We start from the raw sequence: 19,908 nt of genomic DNA, 5'->3' as shown, positions 1-19,908 counted from the left end.
GCCACCGGCCTCCCCAGCGGCGGGGACTTCAGTGACACCGGCCACCGGCCTCCCCAGCGGCGGGGACTTCAGTGACACCGGCCACCGGCCACCCCAGCGGCGGGGACTTCAGTGCATCTCAAGACACCGGCCACCGGCCTCCCCAGCGGCGGGGACTTCAGTGCAGACTGCCTTGTTTCAGAGCAAACTGGAAATTCATCACATAACTCTTACCACAAAAGTCTTCCCGATTCCTGGGACCACGTATCCTTGGGAAGTGTTCAGCGGGTTAAGGTCGAACACAAAGCCACTGTTCGGGTCCCTTATGGAACAGGCCTGCAAGAGAAACAGGGAACTCAGACGACACAACGTACCTCCAAAGCCTGCGCACACGGACCTCACAGAACACATGCTTCTCACTGACCTCAAACCCCCAGCAGACAGCGGGCATGATTGATTAAGAACAAAAAACAAGCAAAAAAACCTTAAAGTTGGTTTAAGTGTTCTGTTTTCCACCTCACTTATTCACTTAAAGGCAATGGTGATGGGAGGCACAAGGTACCTCACGTCCTTCCTCTTCTAAGAGGCTTCTAGGAGGCTGCTTCCTGCGCAGCCCACCGGACGCGGGGCAAGGAAGAGCAGCCCCAGCCGCGGTACGCATGGCCGAGGACAGAGCGCGGCACCCTGCCCTCCCCGCCCTCCGCAGGCTCCACCAGCCCACGACCCTGGCTGGAACGGCCATTCAGGAGAGCCTGGGTTCTGTTGCTAAAGCGGAGATTTTAAGGTGGAGGGAGAGAAAGAAGTCCCACCACGGAGAAAACAGCCAGGGCTGTGGGAACCACAAGTCTCCCTTTGGAGTCAGAGAGCACATCACAGCACAGCCCGCTGCCAGGCCCCGCAGGGCTCACCTGAGGGCATGAGCACAGGCCACGCCCAAGAGCAGGACGCGCCAGGAGGGCAACAGACACACAGAAGAAATGGCAGTAACGGGGCTGGGGTCGGAGTTTTAGAACCTCGAGCATCACACCGAAACAGACGGGCCAGGTCCCGTAGATGACGGGGCACTGGTATGTGTGAGATCTTAAAGCGACGTGCTCACCACTCACTTGTCGGCAGCGGGGAACCCTCCGAGCCCCCCGGGGCGGGGATGCCACCACAACACAAATGGGACAAGGGAATGGAGCATGGAGCAAAGGGCAGGAGCCTGTGGTCAGCGGGGAGTAAGGCTGAGGGTCTGGTTCTTAGCCCAGCATCTGCGAGCCGGGGTGGGGGAGAGACGCGAACAGGAGTCCCAGAGGTCTGCTGTTAACACGCAGGAAATGGGGGCGCCACTAACTGATCTGGAAGCACGAGGGAAGGGGCGGTGCAGAGCCGGGACACCCAGGGGAAGGTTCAGAGCCGGCTCAGCGAGACACCCCCCGACCGCACCCGTACCTGGTCTGTGTCCGTCGTTATTTGGATAGGACAGGCGGCCTCTGTGTTCCACAGGAAACTGACCACACACTCCCAACTGAGGGAAAATATGGGGTGAGGATTCTGAAAGAGTAAACCCAGGGGACAGTCAGCACAACAGGACGAGCTCAATCTCACCACACAGCAGCGGCCAGACCCTACTGAATGTTTCATGGTGTGTCCGTGATCGGCCAGCCGCCTGTGTGCACTGGCTAGTTATGATGGAATGTCCTCACTATTCCTACTAAAAAGATGGTACCCCTCAGGCTTGGATGTCACGAAATTCACCTGAGGTCACGGGGCAGTAAATGGCACAACCGAGGTCCAAGTCTTGCATTTCAGCCTGTGCTTCTGAGAAACGCTCTATGCTAAGAACACGCAACGTGAGAAGCCAGGCACAGAGTTCACCTACGTAAGCCGAAAACTGGGGAGAAGTGACCTGGGGGGTCAGAGGCCAGTGCAGGGGCAGAGAAGTGACTGGAAGGGGCGCCCGTGCTCCGTGCAGCTGCTCCCGGCTCAGTGAGCGCTCCGGGCTGTCCATGTCACATACACTCTGTGCACTTTTCTGGGTGTGTTTGAGAGAGAAGTTCCCCAAACATGTGCGAGACCACGTTCTGCAGCAACAGCAGCTCACGCCGACAGTTTATCACGCCACCGGGAGTTCTGTTAGCATTTCTCAACAGAGCCTCCCCATGACCCCAGGAACCCGGTTCTGTCATCACTCACCATGTGTACACAAACGAGAACACAGGGGCCCAGGGAGTCAGGACACCTGCCCAGGCTCGCAGGAGAAGGAAATGGCGGCCGCCTGATGGGGAGCCCACACCTCGCCCGAGCACCCTCGGACCTGGAAGTCCCCCACCCTCTTGGCCTCGACACCCGTCCCAATAAAACAGAAGCACATCAGTCCCTACTGCCCCACGGTGTGAAAAGGAACTGCTTTAGCCGTGAAAGTTCTCAAAGTCCCGTGGCTTGCGGAACCCTGCAGACGTGACCCCTGCTCACGGTCTCTGGCTGCACGGGGCATGGCCAGCCCCACACAGGCCCTCGGAGATACAGTGACTATGGGAGGCCACTCTGAAAACACAACACAGTCCACATAAGGTGTCACAGGAAGGCTGGAAAACTGAGGACCCCAGAAAACCGCCTGGAACAGTCCAGTATGTCCACGGCAACGAGAAACCACAGTGGGCAGAGGGAGGCAGGCGAGGCTCTAAGGAGGGGTCACAGACATGCCCAGAGATGGCAAGGACCGGGCTGGGCAGCTGGGAACCCTTCCTGAGACTGAGGAAGAAAGCAGCCAACCCAACCCCAGGCTAATCACGGAATGTGTTTACTGTTCGGTCATGGAACACCTCTCTTGCACAACACCCGCCCACACTCACCCAGCTAATAACTTCATCCCCTTATCAGAGACCCCTTCTTGACCTCTAAAGAAATCATCTCCTGGAAAAAATCGTGTGTTTGCAAATGACACAGAGACCTCAGGATCTGCAGGGCACCCAAAATGTGGGAGACAAAGTCCCTGGGACCACCGGCACTGGGTGCACTGGGTGCTCTTCCTTCCATGAAGCCAGAGGACTCGGCACGTGGACCTGACCCTTTTAAATAACTTATTCAATAATTAATGTGAATTCTGCTATCTCCACTCTGCATTCATCTAAGAGTCTGGCAATTATTCAAAAAATACATGACCCAGATATAAATGTGAAACTCCAGGTTAAAAAGCAACTGGGTTTGTGACAGCCAAGTTCTGAGCATGAGAGCCAGGGATGGGGCCTAACACCATGAAGGTATTTCATGCCACTGAATTGAATGCCTAAAAAAGGCTTAAATGGTACATTTTATGTTATTTATACGTTTCACTGACTTTTTTTTTTTCCCAAGGAAAACGATTGGAACCATACGACGACCTCCAGAGCAGTTTTATTTGTGGAATTTTTTCTTCTGCTCCTCCCTGGCTGAGGAACTCAGGGCCAGGAGCAATCTCTGTAACTTTCTCTACTTCCTGGCCTTCATTTTTTATCCTTGATTTGCCCACAAATCACACACATAACCCTCACTGTTCATCTGTAGCCCTGAGCGGCACTGACCCCAGCTTCCTTGTCTATGAATGTCCCTAAGACCTGTTCTGCCGTCAGGATCCCCCATCACCAGCTGACAAGAACTAAGGAACAGGAGAGCGTCCACACAAAACCCTAAGAGGAACCACCATGCCAGACTCCTTCATCTCCAGAAGACACGCATCGACTGGCCCTCTGCCACAGAAGACCCCGAAGGAAGCAAGGTCATGGGCCACGCGCGCCTTACCAGGCTGCCCCTAGAACAGACGAGATGGATCCTGGTGGTGTAGGTGGTCAGCCTCCCATCGCTGGTGGTGCACGCCGAGCCGTTCACGTACTCTATGAGGAGGCTGCCGCTGTCCTCCACCGTAGGGCCTCCCTTTGCGACCCCCAAGTTACTGATGGATGCTACCTCAGAAAAGGAGCCCTGCAAACGAACAGGTCTATTAGGTTTTCCCTCCGCAGAGAAAACAAGGCTTCTTCCTGACTGCTACATTTGATTCTTGTTATTCACAGCAAGTGTGATCTGTGAAGTCACCACAAACACTGCCCCATCACGCCCGGGGAAACACGTACCTATACAGACACCATCCCACAGAGATGATGATCTTAAATCCTAAGAACTTCTGCTGGAACATTCTATTTTATTTTATGACAATAAATGTGGTGTGTGATGGGTCTGAGGCCGTCCCAACAGGCATCTAAGATGGGCCTCGAGCCCTACCCCCAGACCCCACACAGCCCCTCGTGTCCCCTTCCACGGTCATCGATCGGACAGGCCTCGAGAAGGAAGAGCTTTGCCTGGCCCCGCCTCCACTGGGAATGCACTCTGGAGCCACTCCACACACGTCCACAAAGGACTGGGGCACTACAGGTTTTGATCTGGGGCCACAGGCCTGTGCTGGCAAGGCAGTGCTTCACACACACAGAACCCGTGGACAGCGAGGACTGACTGTACTCTGAGGCCATGGCTCCACAGAGAGTGCACACACAGGTATGCCCGCGCACACGCCCAGCGGGGAATGTCACTCCTACCCACCAGGGCGCGCTCCAAGCTGCCACATGACAGGCGCCAGGAGAAGTACGTTCCCGACGTACCACGCCCTATTTTCAAAGCAGCACGCGTACATCTTTATTTTAAAATTCCCTGAGCACGAAGAACACAGGCAAAGGGCCCAGAGCTGTGGCAGTCACCGCGCTGGATCGGGGAGGAGGCGCCCCAAGCAAGGGAGCACGCACAGCCCCGCCACAGCCACAGCAACAGTCCCAAGCCACGCTCCGCTCCCCTGCGTGAGCGGAAGCAAGAGCCTCTGGAGCCAAAAACCATTCTTCACAGAAGGCTACGGACTGAAGGACACTCGTGAGGCTCCATCAAGACCAGGCATCGGAGCGTCCTCCACCCTGTGCCGTGATCGGAGGCCGCCAGCTCCAAGGCATTTCGTAAAGTTCTAAATCTGAACGATGACTCGAGCGTGATCACGTGCAGGGGGGCCGCTCCTCCTGCTCAGGGGGTTTTGTCCCAGCAGCCGGGTCCACTCTAAAATACCCGCCTCCACCCGCCGAGTCACGTGCTCTGCAGGGAGGGTGAGACCCACCTGCTCATTCTTGTACCTCATCTGGCACACCGACGCATACCGATCGCAGCCCGGCACCGGGTTCAGAGGGCGACACACGTTTATGTAGTATTTCCTCCACGAGCTGTGCTCGCCCGCGTTGTCCATGGCGTACCAGTTTCCTCCACGACCGCCCTCGGATTTCGCGAGACTAAAATGTGAAGGCAAAATGCATGCTTCTGATGCTAACAGACGCCAGTCCGACAATTCGTTTCTAAGAAGTTACGGACAGACAGGACGAAACTGCCCTGCCCATCAAACCACAGGACGCAGCTCACCGTGACTCACAACACCCACGACTAGCTCGACCTTCACTGACCTCGCACGCAGCAGGACCCTGCACCGGCCCCCTCCCCCTCCGTGTTGTAAATGATGCAGCTGCAGACAGACTTTGCTATGACGAAGAGCAGTGAACGTCACAAAGGCAACCAGAGCGTTGTTAGAATTCCTTCTGCTTAAAAATCCCCAGCTTGGCCCTGCACCCCCAGAACTTACTTGACTCCCCATTATCCACCCAGTTACGAGCTCACCAGCCAAGCCTAAGCCAACCTGGACCCAGGCCGGGGCCAAGGCCAAGGGCGGGATAGCTCTGGCCTCACCTGGAGAGATCGTACTGCTCCATTGTGGAGGGGTCGGTCACCACGCACTCCAGGGGCTCCACTGGGCAGGCGTAACTGGTGTACCACCGGAAGTTGTAGGTAGAGTTATCTTCCTCCTGATCACGTGACAAGGAGAGAAAAGGGATATATGGCAAAGAAAAAGCAGAACATTAACACAAAGTCAGCATTTAAGAAACGGCTGGCACTTTCCCTAAGTAAGAACCACAGGAAAGAAAGTCTACTTTGCCCGTCTACACCTGTCTTATTACAAATGACGACGTCCCAGTAATAGATTAAGACTCAGCTGAGTAGCATCAGCATGATTTGTGATGCAAGTTTCGTACACAAAATCAACAGGGTCGCGGGTAACCACCAAGGTGCACGGTCCAAAGAATAACCAGCTTGGAAAAATGGTGCCTACGTATCCTGGCAACTCTAAAAAGATTAATTACAATCATAGGAGATGTTGATTGGCCAAGAAACCAGACAAATAATAGCTCTGCTTCATAATAAAGGGCCCATGATAGGGTCCTGTATCTCAGGGAGCCAGACACTTTGATGGATTCTCCCCAGGAAAGACCACAGCTCACGCCTCACCTGTGGTTAGAACCTCATTTCATTCCAGAGAAGTCACCAGCCCTGTTCCACCCACTGTTGTCCTGCCCCCTGTCTTTACGAGACCAGGGTTCTCTCTCTCTCGGCTCTCCTCGGTGACGGAAGCCCATGCGCGCTCACGCCACACAGCTCCTACCTGATACTCAGGTACACCAACTCCGGCCTCTCGGTCACAGAGGAAGGTGATCAGTGTGGCTCTTGGTGTGTGCTTTTCATTATTATAGGGCGTGCCATCTTTGTAGTTCAACTGGATCATGCCATCGTAATAGGACAGTTTAGCATTGCTCAGTCCCAAGTTCCAAGCCTTATTACCACTAAAACAAGCAAACAAGCATCTCTTAGGAAGGACAGCAGGGCCAGAAGGGCTGTCATGCTGTGACCCGGAGCAAGGCCACCGCAGTGCAGGGGTGGGGGGCGCGGGGGTAATGTCCGTGACCCAGGGCTACAGATCACCGGGGTCTGTGGCGGGGCCAAAGGGCAGCCTCACCCCACACCAGAACCCAAGGCCACACTCAGCATAGCTGGCTTAAGGTACAACCACCCCCACTGAGCTATTACCACACCGAACAGAGAAACATGTGCGTATCTAACAACCGAGACATGCAAGCTTTGCTGAAGTAAGGTATTATAAACTCCGAGTGTGCATGTGGCCTGCTTCCTTTCCAGGAAATGGAGCTCCTGGCATCCTCTGCTTTTGAGGCCAGGGCTTCTTAGAGTTGCACACTCCCTGAAAAGCAATGATGTCTGTGGAGAACACACCTACTCCTGAATAAAACATCTGTCAGTATGAGATATCTAAGGAAAGTCCATAACTAAAAAGGAAGTTACTTGCATTTTGGCTAATTGACAGGCTCCGGAGCCCGGCGGACAGGAACTCAGAGACACCGCACCGCAAACATTTATGTAGAACTCATACTTGTCTGTGTTGACTCTATATGCACCATTTTTCTTTGTGAGAGGTGACAGATCGAAAGAAAATCCTAAGGAAGAGTGAAAATGATGCCATATGTAAGGTCAGTCAGACCACAGTTGAGGAGGGTGGCCCCAGGCTCACAGCTTCAAAGACAATCTTCCCAGGAACCGGCCACTGACAGGGAGCCGCAAAATGGCCAAAGAGATGTTTTCCCCTCAGGCCGCAGGAACTGAACTGGCGGACATCTCCCCTGGAGATGGATTTGCCACCACCATGCCCACTTTACCGCGTTAACCTAAAACCAGACTGAAGGTCCAAAACTGCCGATGAACAACCAACCAGTCCATGTGAAGCTAGATGACCACAACACAGTGACCTTCTTGAAAAGTCAAAGGCAGGTTTCTAGGCCATTAACTTATGCAAAGAGCCTGTCCAAACACCATTCATTTCCTTGTGGTCCTCACATTCTGTACTCAGTGCACACTGCCCTCTACCATGCATCTAAGACGTAGTAGCTTCCTCATTATCTCCACAGACACCAGGACTCTGGTGAGACAGTATTAGTCTAGTTCTCAAGTGGAGTAGTTCTTAAACTCCCACAGGAAATATTTACGAAAAGAAAAAAAAAATCTAAGTCATTGGAGAGGGCACCCCACCAAGGTGGTGTGCGCGCACACACCTGCCTGGGAGTCAAAGACCGTGCAGTTCTCGCCCTCCGTCTTGGACAGCACGCAGGCGGCGGCTGTATGCCACTCGAGCTCATAGAAGCAGCCGTCGTCCTCGGAGGTTCTCAGCACTGGGGCACTTTCCAGATCACCTGTCAGTGAGGAAGACAAATGGATCACTAATCGGTCCTCAACTAAAAATAGTCCCACAAATACTGGGATTCCGCTGACATGAGGTTCCTAGAGTAGTCAAACCTGTGGAGGCAAGAAAGAAGGGCAGTTGCCAGGGACGGGGGTGGGGAGCTCGTGTTCAGTGAGGACAGAGTGGGAAGATGAGGAAGCTCTGGAGACAGACGGTGGCGATGGCAGCACGACACCGGGAATGTGCTTCAGGCCACTGAGCCGGACACCCGAGGAAGGTCAAATGCTGAATATCATGTTATGCGCATTTTACTACATTTTTTTAAAAACAGTAAATGTTGTGTTACATATATATCACCCACAACTCAAAAAACACTCAAAAACAAAAAAATAGTCCTAGCCCTTGACCATCTCCCACAGCTGGGCACTTATCCAAAGAAAATATTTCAACAGGAGGCGGACAGGGGACCTGCAATAGCACAATCGCCAGCCCTGGAAACACGCTATTAATCCAACAATAGGGAAAATGGTTAAAAATAGTAAGACCCAACCATTATCAACGAGGAAGTCCCTAAAAATTATAACTATGACTGCAAAACACAGAAGAGTATTCACGAAATGCCATGTTTTGAGGAACATTTAAAAAAAAAATTCCAAACATATACAGATTTTGACCCTGTTAAACAATGTAAACCTGTAAATACAGATAAGTGAAGAAGAGCATTGTCTCTAAAGGGTGAGATCACGTACAACATTTTTCAAGCGCTTACGATTTTCCCCCTTTGGAGGAAGTAAAGCAGCCGCACAGCCGCGCGGTATCAGTCCCGAGGAAGAGGAAGCCGCACTGAGACCCATAACTCATTTGGAAAATTGCAACATGACGCTCTCGACACCATATGGTTTCTCCATTTCTGGACTGGTCTTGGGTGGGGGCTGGGGGCTCAAAGCCACAGACCGCCTCTGCAGGTTCTAGAACTGGGAATGTGTGGTATGAACCCTTTCTACCTCCCCCTCTTGGCAGCGGCCCGTGAGAAACAGAAATGAAGGGCGCAGCCTCACCCGGGACAGAAGCCACCAGCACGTGTCGCCTCTCCCCTTTCTCAAAAGGGCTCACCTGGCTTACAGATGAGTGTTATGTTAGTCGTTATCTTCTTGTGGCCACAGTCACTACCGTCGGTATAGGAGAGCTGAAGGTTCCCTTTCTCTTTCGTGGGAGAAGAAACGAACTTGCCCAGACTTTTAAATCCATCCTTATCTGGAAGAAAGGGAAAACAGAAGACATAATTATAAATGATGACGATGTAAAAAAAAGAGGTACAAACGCGTCAGCCAGGACCCAGCAGGGTGCTGTGACCTCTTCCCGGCCCGCCCAGTCTGGCGCCGTGGTCGGTGGGTTTTTCTCGAGGGACAGGTTTGGCCAGGCCATGGCAGCCACATTGAGGACACCAAGGCCACCTCTAGGCCCACTGGGACAGAGCAGTAACGATAAACAACATCTCGCTCCGTGGGCACGAGAGACAGACAGCAAGCGTGCATGTCACACCATCCCAGAAAGTAACACCCTTCCCCGACTTCCAGGGCCTTGCTCCCCTGAAAACACAGGTCTTTTGAAAGCACAGCCAAGAGGCTAGAGTTTGTCCCGGGACCAAAGCAGAAACTAACTGAACCTGTCCAGCAAGCCAGGCGGGTGACTACTTCATTCTTGAGTCAGTTGACTTTTACTATGAAGCCCTGAAACTCCGTCCCCAGCCCTGCTTACACAGAGGCATGGGCGCGCCCGGACCAGCTTCGGGAGACACATCAGCAATTCGGAATACCGGGGTAATTCCCAAAACCCAACCTGGATTCACAACTCTTTATCTAATGTTTGTAACAGATTCTGATTACTTCCCCCGCCTCTCATTTTCCAGGGGAGTCTTAAGTGGCAGACAACTCTCGTGCAAAACATCTACGTCAAAGCCTCTGCAGGAAAACCACGGGACCGATAGAATTACAGCAGGAGGAACCCAAGGGGCACAAGTACTCTTCTATGGAGAATACGATGAGACGCCACTCGTCCAAAGCCGTAACTTAACAGTCACGGGCAGTAAAGCTGTTAAAAACTCAAAATCAGTTTCATACAAGTACTGGAAATGTTATTCTCCAAGTTACAAAGGGAAAAGATGACCAAGTAACTCCAAGCCTGGCTCCTTCTGTCCCCAGTTACAGGGGCAGCTCACCTCAGACGGCTCTGGCCACTCCGTGGCAGCGGAGCACTTAGTCTCTAGAGCACACTGCGCAGTTACCTACATGTGAGTCACTTTCCTCCCCGTCCCGGATACGCGGAACCCAGAGAGAGGAGACGGCAGAAACCACAGGAGGATTCTCCAACTTGCTCCAAACCGGATGCAGCCGAGTTCTGTGTGCCTTTGGGAAAACCAGCACCGTGGGCCCCACTCTGACCACAACTCACCGACAGAGCAGGCGGCCGCATCTTCAGGGCAGCCTCTGGCCTGGCCTTCCTGCAGCACTCTGTGGCAGATATTAACGAAGAAGTGCTTCTTTTCTGTTTCCCCCTCGCTGCCATCCACAGCTTCCCAATTCTGTTCCACTTCTATAATTTTAAAAGAAAAAAAAATTCTTTTAGCCAGAGGCAATGATTATTTCTCTGTGAGTCACACCATAAATGGTGATTAAGCCAAAGGAAAAGACCCAAAGCTCACCAAGCATGTAGTCCCTTAAACCCCAGTACTCACGTTTCTGGATGCAGCAGACCAAAGGCACAGAAATTCACTGAGCTCCTCAGGCTTCTCTTCATGGAACAGAAACAAAGCACGCCCCAATACCTCCTCCGAAGAGTAGCCTTACCACGAGGTAGGGACAGGGAATCAATCAGCGAAACTCTCCCAAGCACCGAAGTGTGAAATCAGAAATGGAAAAGCACATCCAGATGGCAACCTGTGCCTTGCACCTGGCCGAGCACCACGCTTTCGGTCCCACGCCCTCCTCCGACCACCAGGAAGGTCAAAGACACCTGCCCCCACTTCCCCACCAGCAGACCTAGTGCAGGCCATGCTTTGTTTCAGGAAAATAACAAAACACACTGGTCCCTGAGCTCAAACATCTTGTGATCCAGTCATGTACGAACAGAATCAGAACTTCACAGAAGATCGAGGGCGTGCGCGCAAGTGGAAAGAGCAGGACCCTGAATCGGACGTGACCCACAAGCAGTGGCCAAAGAGATGAGTTAGAAATGTGTGTGAAGGGCATACAGAGACTGAGGCACTCCTTTTACAGACAGGATGCTGGGGTTCAGAAGGGAAAGGCCACCACTCGTCAGGGTAACAGTCACTCTGCAGAGCTATGTGCCAATGTCAACACCCAAGAAGAGCCCATAGGAGGCCATGCAAAGACAAACAGTGACAAGGCCGGGGGAGTGGGGTGAGCTGACAAGCTGTAAGGCAGGACGACTGTTTAAAGCTAGCAAGGAAGGAGTTCTGAGGCAACCTCAGCAGTCTGTGTGGATCCTGAGGAAATGCTCAGGTCCCTGGAGAGCCCAATGGGAGGGCACGCGTCGGCTGCGTGAGCGCATGTGTCTCTGTATCGCTCACCGGCCCCTGTGTGTGTCTGTACGCGGTGGCATGTAAACAACAGTGCCGGACAAAGGGCTCTCACAGTACCACCCAGCTTAGTGAGACAAAGCTGAGGCCTGCAGGAGGCAGACATCTCACTCAGGACCAAGCACAACACCGTGTTCTCTTTCCACCGCACCAAGCCGAGCTCTTCGCAAACACGTGTGTACCAGCACTGAACCACGGCACCACTCCCAGCTGACCAGGTGCTGAGTGACTAACGTGCAAAGTACAATTGCTGCCAAGGTAGTTCATCAAACCTGAACATTTAGAGAGGTCTCGTGTCAAAAAGCAGCTCTCCGACACTCCTTACAAGAGAGGAATCCATCCTTCTACTATCATATTGTCCCAACCAGATGAGGACTCAGAGTGCATGAGTCATCACTCCCACGGCACGGGTAACTCTGTGACTCTAGGCAAGCATTCTACCTCAGATATTATCTCCACAGATGCAATTTGCTTCCACTTACACCTAATCCCAGGGCTGCCGAAAGGGCAAAACTAAAAATGTCCCAACTAGATTCAGCTTCCCCGTGGGGAACCCCGATTCTTAGCACTCGGTCTCTCGACACACACCCCCTCCCCAACCCCCATGAAGTTCAAAGGCCTGGGGCGGGGGTCACGTTCGCCAGGACCCGGTCTGGTACCTGTCACATAGCCTATGCCCCACGACACCTGCAGAGCAGACTACCTCCTGCTCGGCCGGTCTCTACCATGAAGCTGGGTCTCAGGGACAGACCTCTTCACTCGGATACAGCGAGGAACATGGCATCCGAGGGCTCCCAGCCCATTCCCTTTCAGCCCCACAAGCATCAGAGGTTGCACAGGAAATGCAGACCCCACTTCAGAGAGAGTTTGTCTTAACAAAGGGGGAAAGTATGGGGGTCAAAATAAGAGTGAACCCAGCCACACTGGGTTCCGACCCTGAAGCCCGACAGGCCAGGGGTGAGGTGGAAACACGGCCCACTTGAAGCAGGCTGCTGTAGGACTCTAAACTTCCGCTGTTGACAGTTTTTGACTGAGATGTAAGTGACATGGAACACGGCAGTCGTTTCAGGTGGACAACGCTGTGACTAGATCTGTGTGCCCCCATGTTTAGTTACCATCCACACCACACACAGATACAAATGTGTACGTGTGTGTGTGTGTGAGGAGAACTTTCAAGATCTCCTTTCTTAGCAACAAGAACGTGTATCTAAAATTAAAAACTTTCTAATCACAAAGTTCAAGGCCTGGGACGTGGCCCTTTTTACTAAACTAGGATAAGATTCGCCAGGGCATCCCAATTAGAACAGTCCTGCCAACCTCAAACTCAGGTATTTTACCTCCTAATTCAGCGTCATTCCTAATAATTTGTGTAACTGCTGCATGAAAAGGCGGGGGGGAGAGGCCAGGAAACAATCAGCTGACAGTTCAAGAAAAGGAAGAGCATTTCCAAAGGTTTTCATAGGGAAAGAGGCAAGAGAAGGTTCCCGTGACCAGGTGGACGGAGCCCCACGGGGTGTGCGGGCCCTACCTGAGTGCCGGGCCAGCGCCGACAGGTCATATCGCTTCTTCCCATCAGTCACACTGCAGAGGAGATCCTCCTTCTCCTTCACACAGGCGTACTTGGTGTCCCACGTGAAGAAGTAGGTGCAGTCTACCTCCCCGGTGAATACGGGCACTCCTTGCCCATCGTTAACTGTGCAATTGGAGAAGGGAAAAAACAAGCACTCCGTTATGTGACCAAAACCCTGTCAGCCCACTGGCCACGCTGCCAGCAGGGCAGTGCCAAGCCCCAGACATCAGAGGTGTCAGAGATTGGACACCTTCTCTGGAGTCTCAGACAATCCCAACCCCTCAGTAGCAGGCCTCTGTCCCTTCCACCTTTAGGAGGGTCTCAGTAAGCCATCAGGCCGTTCGCAACACGTTCGCCGTGGGCATGAAACGGGGGCCTGACGAGGAACCTGTGAGCCCCCGGGCAGGGCTTGCCACGCACGGGCCGTGGTCAGCCCCGAACAGACTTGTGCGTGGACCCCGCATCAGACAACAAGGGAATCACGCACAGGCGGACGGAGACCAGAGCTCGAGCTCTAGGAGCGCCGCTGGCTTTCTGATGCAATGGCGAGCAGGGCGCGTTCCCTGAGATTCATCTCTGAGCTGAAACAAAAGGGTCACTGGGGATAGCCACCCCATCGAAGTGCCGAGGCCCAAGTGCCCTCCCAGAGCCCAAGGCACGCCTCCAGACATCCCAGCATCCTTGACCCTCAGGCCTTCATCGGGGTCCCATGCTCCGCTCGCCACATGTTCGGGGGGCCCTGATGCCACACGTCCGGGGGTCCTGATGGCTCAGCTCCGGCCTGAGAGCCAGCGCTTCCTGGGCCACTGCCCTGATCCACACAGCCTGGGATTTGGCAAACTTTGGTCATTTTTCCCTTACTAGAAATATCCCCTCGTCTTTCCAAGCTGGTGGACCGCTGGCACAGAGCTCTGTTTTCCACCCCTTGATGGTTTAACAACTCTCCTCTGGACCTCCTGCATGATTTGACTTTCTTGAGGTCTGGTGCCCTGAAGTGCACAATGTTCTAAAGGAAAGGGAAATAATATTTTGTACCAAGGGCAAATTATGTTTTGATTGCAATTTCTCTTAAATCTTTAATATTATAAACACGATAATTATAATACCAGCAAGAGCAGCCGGTGTGTTCGGAGCACAACCTGAACCAGGCACCGAGCATCGAAGGGCTACAGGGGGGCGGTCTGCATAAAGCGGGCTCAGGGTTGAGGACTTGACAGATCTTGGCATATTAATTCCATGGCACAGGTACAGTTCCAGCCCCACTTTTATAGATTAAGGGGGGGGGGGGGGAGGTTAAACAATTTGCGTATGGTTTCCTAGCTAGAAAGCAAAGGAGCCAGGACTCAAACCCAGACAGTCTGGCTCATCACCATAACCACAAGGCAATACTTCCCTACACTACTACGGAGCTTTTTTTCTTTCCTTTTTTTTTTTTTCCTCTTAAATGATGGACTTGAAGCCGTTCTTAAGATGCAGCACTCCCAGCTTCCCTCCCTCTCCGGCTGCGACCCGCTGCGACCCACCGTTGCCCGCCCCGACCCACCGTCGCCCCGACCCACCGTCGCCCCAACCCAGACCCACCATCCCCGACTGTCGGCCCCTCCCTCCACCCGCAGCAGAACTCTTCCGCAGGTCACCCCGCCCACGTGGCTGCGGACGGCTTCCTCCCGCTGGGTCTGTCTGGGTTTGCGTCTCACGATGTGGAACAGATCTGTGTTTCCCACAAACCTGGAGCACTCGCCGCATTTCTCTTTGAGCAGGTGAAGTCTACAAACCATTAAATGACACTAGGCCTGGTCCGAGTATCCAGCCCCACTCTGGAGCTGATTCTGTATCTGAACCTTACTGAGGAGGGAGCACCCGTTTTCGTCACTGGTGAGCATCTCGACTCGCGTTCCTTCTTCACCGCCCAGTGAACTGTAGAAGAGCGATAAAGCCGGAACGACCCAGCTCAGGGGGAAACGAGTTCCTGCCGTGGAACCCAGTCACTCTCCGCCCACGCTATCGTCCCACCTCACACTTCAGCAAAGACAAAGCTACCCTCTCACCCGACCAGTTTAATTGTCCCTCTCGCTGCACAGCTAGACTGCATTTCCAGCCTCCTGGCCTCCGAGGTGGGGCTATGCCACTTAGCTCTAGCCCATTTTTTTTTTTTAAATACTGTTCCCATTCTGCAGAATCCTCGGAGACCAAGTCTGCAGACAGTAACACCATGGCATGGGAGGCATGAGACAGGCCCGCGGACCGGAGCCCTGCTGCCAGCACCTCCAATGACCTGCCCTGAACTGAAGAAAATAAACCTTTAACACAGTGAGCCAGTTAAATTTGTGGGTAGCTTCGTACCAGCCTATTCCAATATATCACTCATCCAAAAAAAAAAAAAAAGAACAAACCTGATTTCATATCCTTCTCTGACAAGATCCCCAATAGTAAGTATCACATTACAGCGAACTAGATGTTGGCTGCCGAACAAAGGGCTGTGTGTATGTGCACACACACGGGCTTGAAGAATGAATGCACGCACCTCTGGGCCTTAAAAACACTTAAGCCCTAGAATCGTGAAAATATATAATTCTAGAACATACAAGTTAAAACTATAAACCACATCATATTACATAACCAATTAACACCCATTCACATAAAAAAAATTACATTATTACATTTATCCAAATAAACAAAATCCACCATGGGATTTTTCTCTAAGAACTCTAAATTTAAGTTTGGACAAAATAATAATGCAGTAACTTTTACAGTACATAGTTTGCTCCAAAGTCTGAAATTGAATCACAGAGCTGGAAGGAGTCGTAAATATTTTATGACCACCTCCAGCATGAGAGTAGGCTCCAAACCTCTCACAAAACCTCTAACATCTCCCTGTCCGGTCCTCTTGCCACCATCCTAACTCAAACAGCCTAGGAAGACACTAAGTTTCCGCATGAGGACATCTCTGTGAACCCTGTCAGGCCGGCGAGAGGCCGAGCTCACAAGAAGGAGCGGACGTGGGGTGGGACGTTCTGACCCATCGGTGCTGACGTCAAGTTTATATGAAGCCAATGTGCCAAAATACTAGCAACTGTTGAATAGAGAGTGGTGAGCATATAGACTTTCACCGTAACGTTCTACGTGTATGTTTGAAAACCGTTCGCGGTAAAGACAGAGGAGGGAAAGGCGGCCATCGGCGCTTCCTTCAGCCTCAGCAAGTTCCACACGAGTTCTGAGTGCCGGCGCCTCATCCCAGCCGCCCCAGACTATGTACCCTTCTCAATATCCTCCTCACCTGCTGGGATCTATTTAGATCATTATTCTATCAGCCCAGCATGCGCAAATGAGATCAGTGCGCGCGCACAGAGCTCAGCCAAGTCATTTATAAAAAGCCCAGAAAAGAACGGGGCCAAAAGGGGTAAAGACAAGGTCGGAGGGAGACTTGAACCACAGGAGTCGGCCAACAGCGAAGCAGCTCGGCCAGCAGGGGAGGGCGGGCGCCAAGGGGCCTGGTGGCCCGGGGACACGGCATGAGGAGCAGGGCACACTTCCCAGGCCTGGGGACACAGTGGAAGGGCGGTACTTCAGAGGCAGTCCCCTCAAAGCCTGAAGAGGTGAGGAGGACGGAAGAGGGACGGGGCGTCTGGGGAGGGCAGCGGGGCGCTCAAGCCACACGGGAGACGCGCCCAAACCAGCCATTCACCCTCCACCTCAAGCCCTGGGGACTCCACACTTATTTCTACAGAAAACCCAACTTCTCCGCAGGACTTACGTGCTTCTCACCCTCCATTTGAGGGTCTTTAGCCACGTCCAGAATCTGAAGCTCTGACCTAGTCACACCTGCCCACATTCAGGCCTTTGTGTGAGCCGCTCCCTTTGCCACAGAGACCAGTCCCCGTGGCCACCCGACCTCCATGCCTGGCTAGCTGTGACTCAGCCACGGCATTCACCGAGCAGCTCCTCCTCTTTCCCTAACAGCCCCGACCAGCTTCGCTGCCCACACCCCAAGCCGAGGACTCCCTCCCGACAGGGTCCTGGCTGCCATACTCGCCCGCGGCCCTGGTCCGGCCAGCACGACCCGCACTCCAGGCTCCGTGCCGTCTCCCCCTCTACACTCCGGAAGCACACGCGAGGCGGGGCGGGGGGCCAGGAATGAAGGGCACTGTGATTCAAAGCCTCCCATCCGCTCTACTCCAAGCTCCCCCCTTGCCTGTCGCTGAGGCAATGTACTAGAGCCTGGTGCGAATCACAACCTCCCTGACCCCCTTCACCGTCACCAACACGAGCCGCCAGCACAGTTTACGTCGTGTGCAGCTACCCTCCCCGAGCTCCTGCTGAACCGCACAGGAACCGGCCTCATCACGACTGGCCCTCGGCGGGGTCGCGGGGTCTCTGGAGCCTCTGTGGCGGTGCAGCCCACCGCAAGCAGGCCGGCTCCAGTACAAGCTCCAAGCAGAGGCCCAGCCTGCCTGTGCGCGTCTGGGGTCCCAGCCTAGAGGCCGACGAGTGTGACAGTCCTCTGGTAACTATGGAACCCCGTCACCTCCCTGCAGATGCAGACTGTGCCCGGGAGCATCACGATACGGACTGCAGCACAGCTTTCTGAAACGCTAGCACCACTGTGACCTCAAGAGAGCCTATCCTCATTGCTCAGTAAAACCAAATGCTCCACTCAAACTTGCCCTGTGACCTCCTGTAATCCCCCATACCCCGCCTCTACCACAGGGTCGCTCATTTGCAGAAAGGGTCGTCTTGAGACTTCCTTCAGAAAAGAAGGGCTCTTTAGTGACCACCCCTCGAGGGTGGGGGGGAAACCCACCCCGCTGACCGGCACACGCTCTGGTGCGAGCCAGAATTCGAGAAAGAAATGCTTTCCCAGCAAGCCCAGGGCTGGGCCCCTTCCCAAAACAAACAGAGAGCAGAGGAAGATGGAAACAGGATGTGTGTGTCACGGGTGGGACGGGTAGAAGGGGCGCTCCTACCCACTCCAACAGAGCAACCTAGTCTGGGAACCAGAGGGGGCCACGTCCAAAGCAGAACGTCTGCCTGGTCCGTCCGCACACAGTTCCCGAGGACACACGTGCTCCCGTCACGGCCACGGGCGAGGACGTGTCGCCAACGCTCACCTGCCGTCTTGTTGCACTCGAAGTTTATGACACTCATCCGCTGGAAGCCGGAGCTGCACTTTTCCCCGCCAGAATAGATCAGGGTGAGGTCCCCATCGGAGTACCTGGATGTTTGCGACACAGACACAGGGGTTGGGGGAACCGAGAAAGAAGCTCGAATCATTACGCGTCTCCACATGAAGCCTTCTGCATACCCTCCGCCATCAGCACTGACATAAAACAGCAAGCTCTCGGGCCAGCTGGGGAAACGTCTAAAGGAAATGAGTTCCAAATGTATGGGCTTGTCGTCCTCCTGCTTCAAAGTAGTAGCTGGCGGGAAGAAAGCACTGAAGGCTTTGCTGTGAGCATGAAAACTCTTCCACTCGTTCTGGATTTTGCACAAAATAAATAAGGCCAGAGAAACACACAGTGTATCTAGCAACTGCCATAAACACGCTCTCACCTGAGCGACCCTGGACAGCGCTCATTTGCAGAGAGCTACGTTTTCCTAACGCTTTTGTGAAGATGACTACCAAATTACGGGTCACAGGAATTGTACTGAGTGCGTTTCCTTAATTGTTTCAAACTCTGATGTAACGCTAATGGCATTTCAGATTCTCAAACGGCCAGAGAAAAATCAGAACTCCTCAGAAAAATGTATTTTAAAATACAAAGGCTGAATCAACTCTTAACCTAATGAAAGGCCTTTCCTACAGTGTGATTCCTTACACAAAACAGAGGATAAAGCGAACCGTTTTCACAGAAACGGTCTTACTGGAAAGCCAGGGTCGGTGACAAACAGCAACTTGCCTATGTCAGACAGGAAGGAATGCGGATGAGCGGACCTGCCGGCTCCTTCATGGAAAACGGAAGGAGGAAGGTGACAAGGGGAGTCAGCTACGTTTCACAAAAACAGACACAATGCACTTGAAATTACTGTTTACACACCGGAGGGTTTGATTCTGGTATTTTCCGGCTACTTTGATTTGAGAGGGTTCAGCCTTCTTCACTTGGCAAACGGCGGCATCTTTCTTACTACAGAACGGTACTTCGACTTCTCCACAGACATTCAAATAAAACATATATTCCTTCCCGTCTGAAGTGTAGTAAGAGGAGGATGGACCTAAAGGAAGGGGAACCGATGAGCAGAGGCTCTGTTGTGTCCCCAGGTGCTAGAGGGTCAGGGCATCACCTCGGGCGCACCCGAACCCCTCTTGGAAACACCCGCCCAGGGACAGAGGCGAAGTGGGCCCCTTCGCACACGTGCGCCTTCCCGCTTCCTTTCGGAGCTCCCCGCACCTCTGTTCTGTCGCAGTGGCTGGAGGTCAACGGTGATGTCATGCTGCTCGCTGGTCAGAGAGCAGGTTTGACTCTCCAGATAATCTCTGTGGCACGCATACTCAGTGATCCACTCGATTTCGTAGCGGCAATTCGATTTTGCTGTGAGCTTGGGAATGGTGCCCTATCAAGAATGGTTTGAAAGGAGCAAAATTAATGTGTTTTTTTTTTTTTTTAGAGATTTTATTTATTTATTTGACAGAGAGAGATCCCAAGTAGGCAGAACTGCAGGCAGAGAGAGAGGAAGGGAAGCAGGCTCCCCGCTGAGCAGACA

The 19,908-nt window shown here is 53.1% G+C and overlaps 1 protein-coding gene across 1 annotated transcript in view; it reads right to left on the bottom strand.

The window, feature by feature from the left end:
- IGF2R (insulin like growth factor 2 receptor) overlaps positions 1-19,908 on the bottom strand; it is a 95,968-nt gene that overhangs the window by 33,914 nt on the left and 42,146 nt on the right. The window contains exons 8-21 of the mRNA XM_059401378.1: positions 19,596-19,758; positions 19,245-19,419; positions 18,318-18,421; positions 13,168-13,332; positions 10,493-10,633; positions 9,155-9,295; positions 7,914-8,051; positions 7,154-7,301; positions 6,458-6,635; positions 5,707-5,822; positions 5,090-5,258; positions 3,742-3,921; positions 1,414-1,515; positions 214-315 (exon numbers count right to left, since the gene is read on the bottom strand). Coding sequence (XP_059257361.1) covers positions 214-315; positions 1,414-1,515; positions 3,742-3,921; positions 5,090-5,258; positions 5,707-5,822; positions 6,458-6,635; positions 7,154-7,301; positions 7,914-8,051; positions 9,155-9,295; positions 10,493-10,633; positions 13,168-13,332; positions 18,318-18,421; positions 19,245-19,419; positions 19,596-19,758 — 2,022 coding nt within the window. The remainder of the gene's footprint in view (positions 1-213; positions 316-1,413; positions 1,516-3,741; positions 3,922-5,089; positions 5,259-5,706; positions 5,823-6,457; positions 6,636-7,153; positions 7,302-7,913; positions 8,052-9,154; positions 9,296-10,492; positions 10,634-13,167; positions 13,333-18,317; positions 18,422-19,244; positions 19,420-19,595; positions 19,759-19,908) is intronic.

This window comes from Mustela nigripes, chromosome 5 (genome assembly GCF_022355385.1).
Source record: "Mustela nigripes isolate SB6536 chromosome 5, MUSNIG.SB6536, whole genome shotgun sequence".
Taxonomy (NCBI): domain Eukaryota; kingdom Metazoa; phylum Chordata; class Mammalia; order Carnivora; family Mustelidae; genus Mustela; species Mustela nigripes.
Note: the sequence above shows the minus strand (reverse complement) of the source record. Positions and strands in the feature narration are given on the sequence as shown.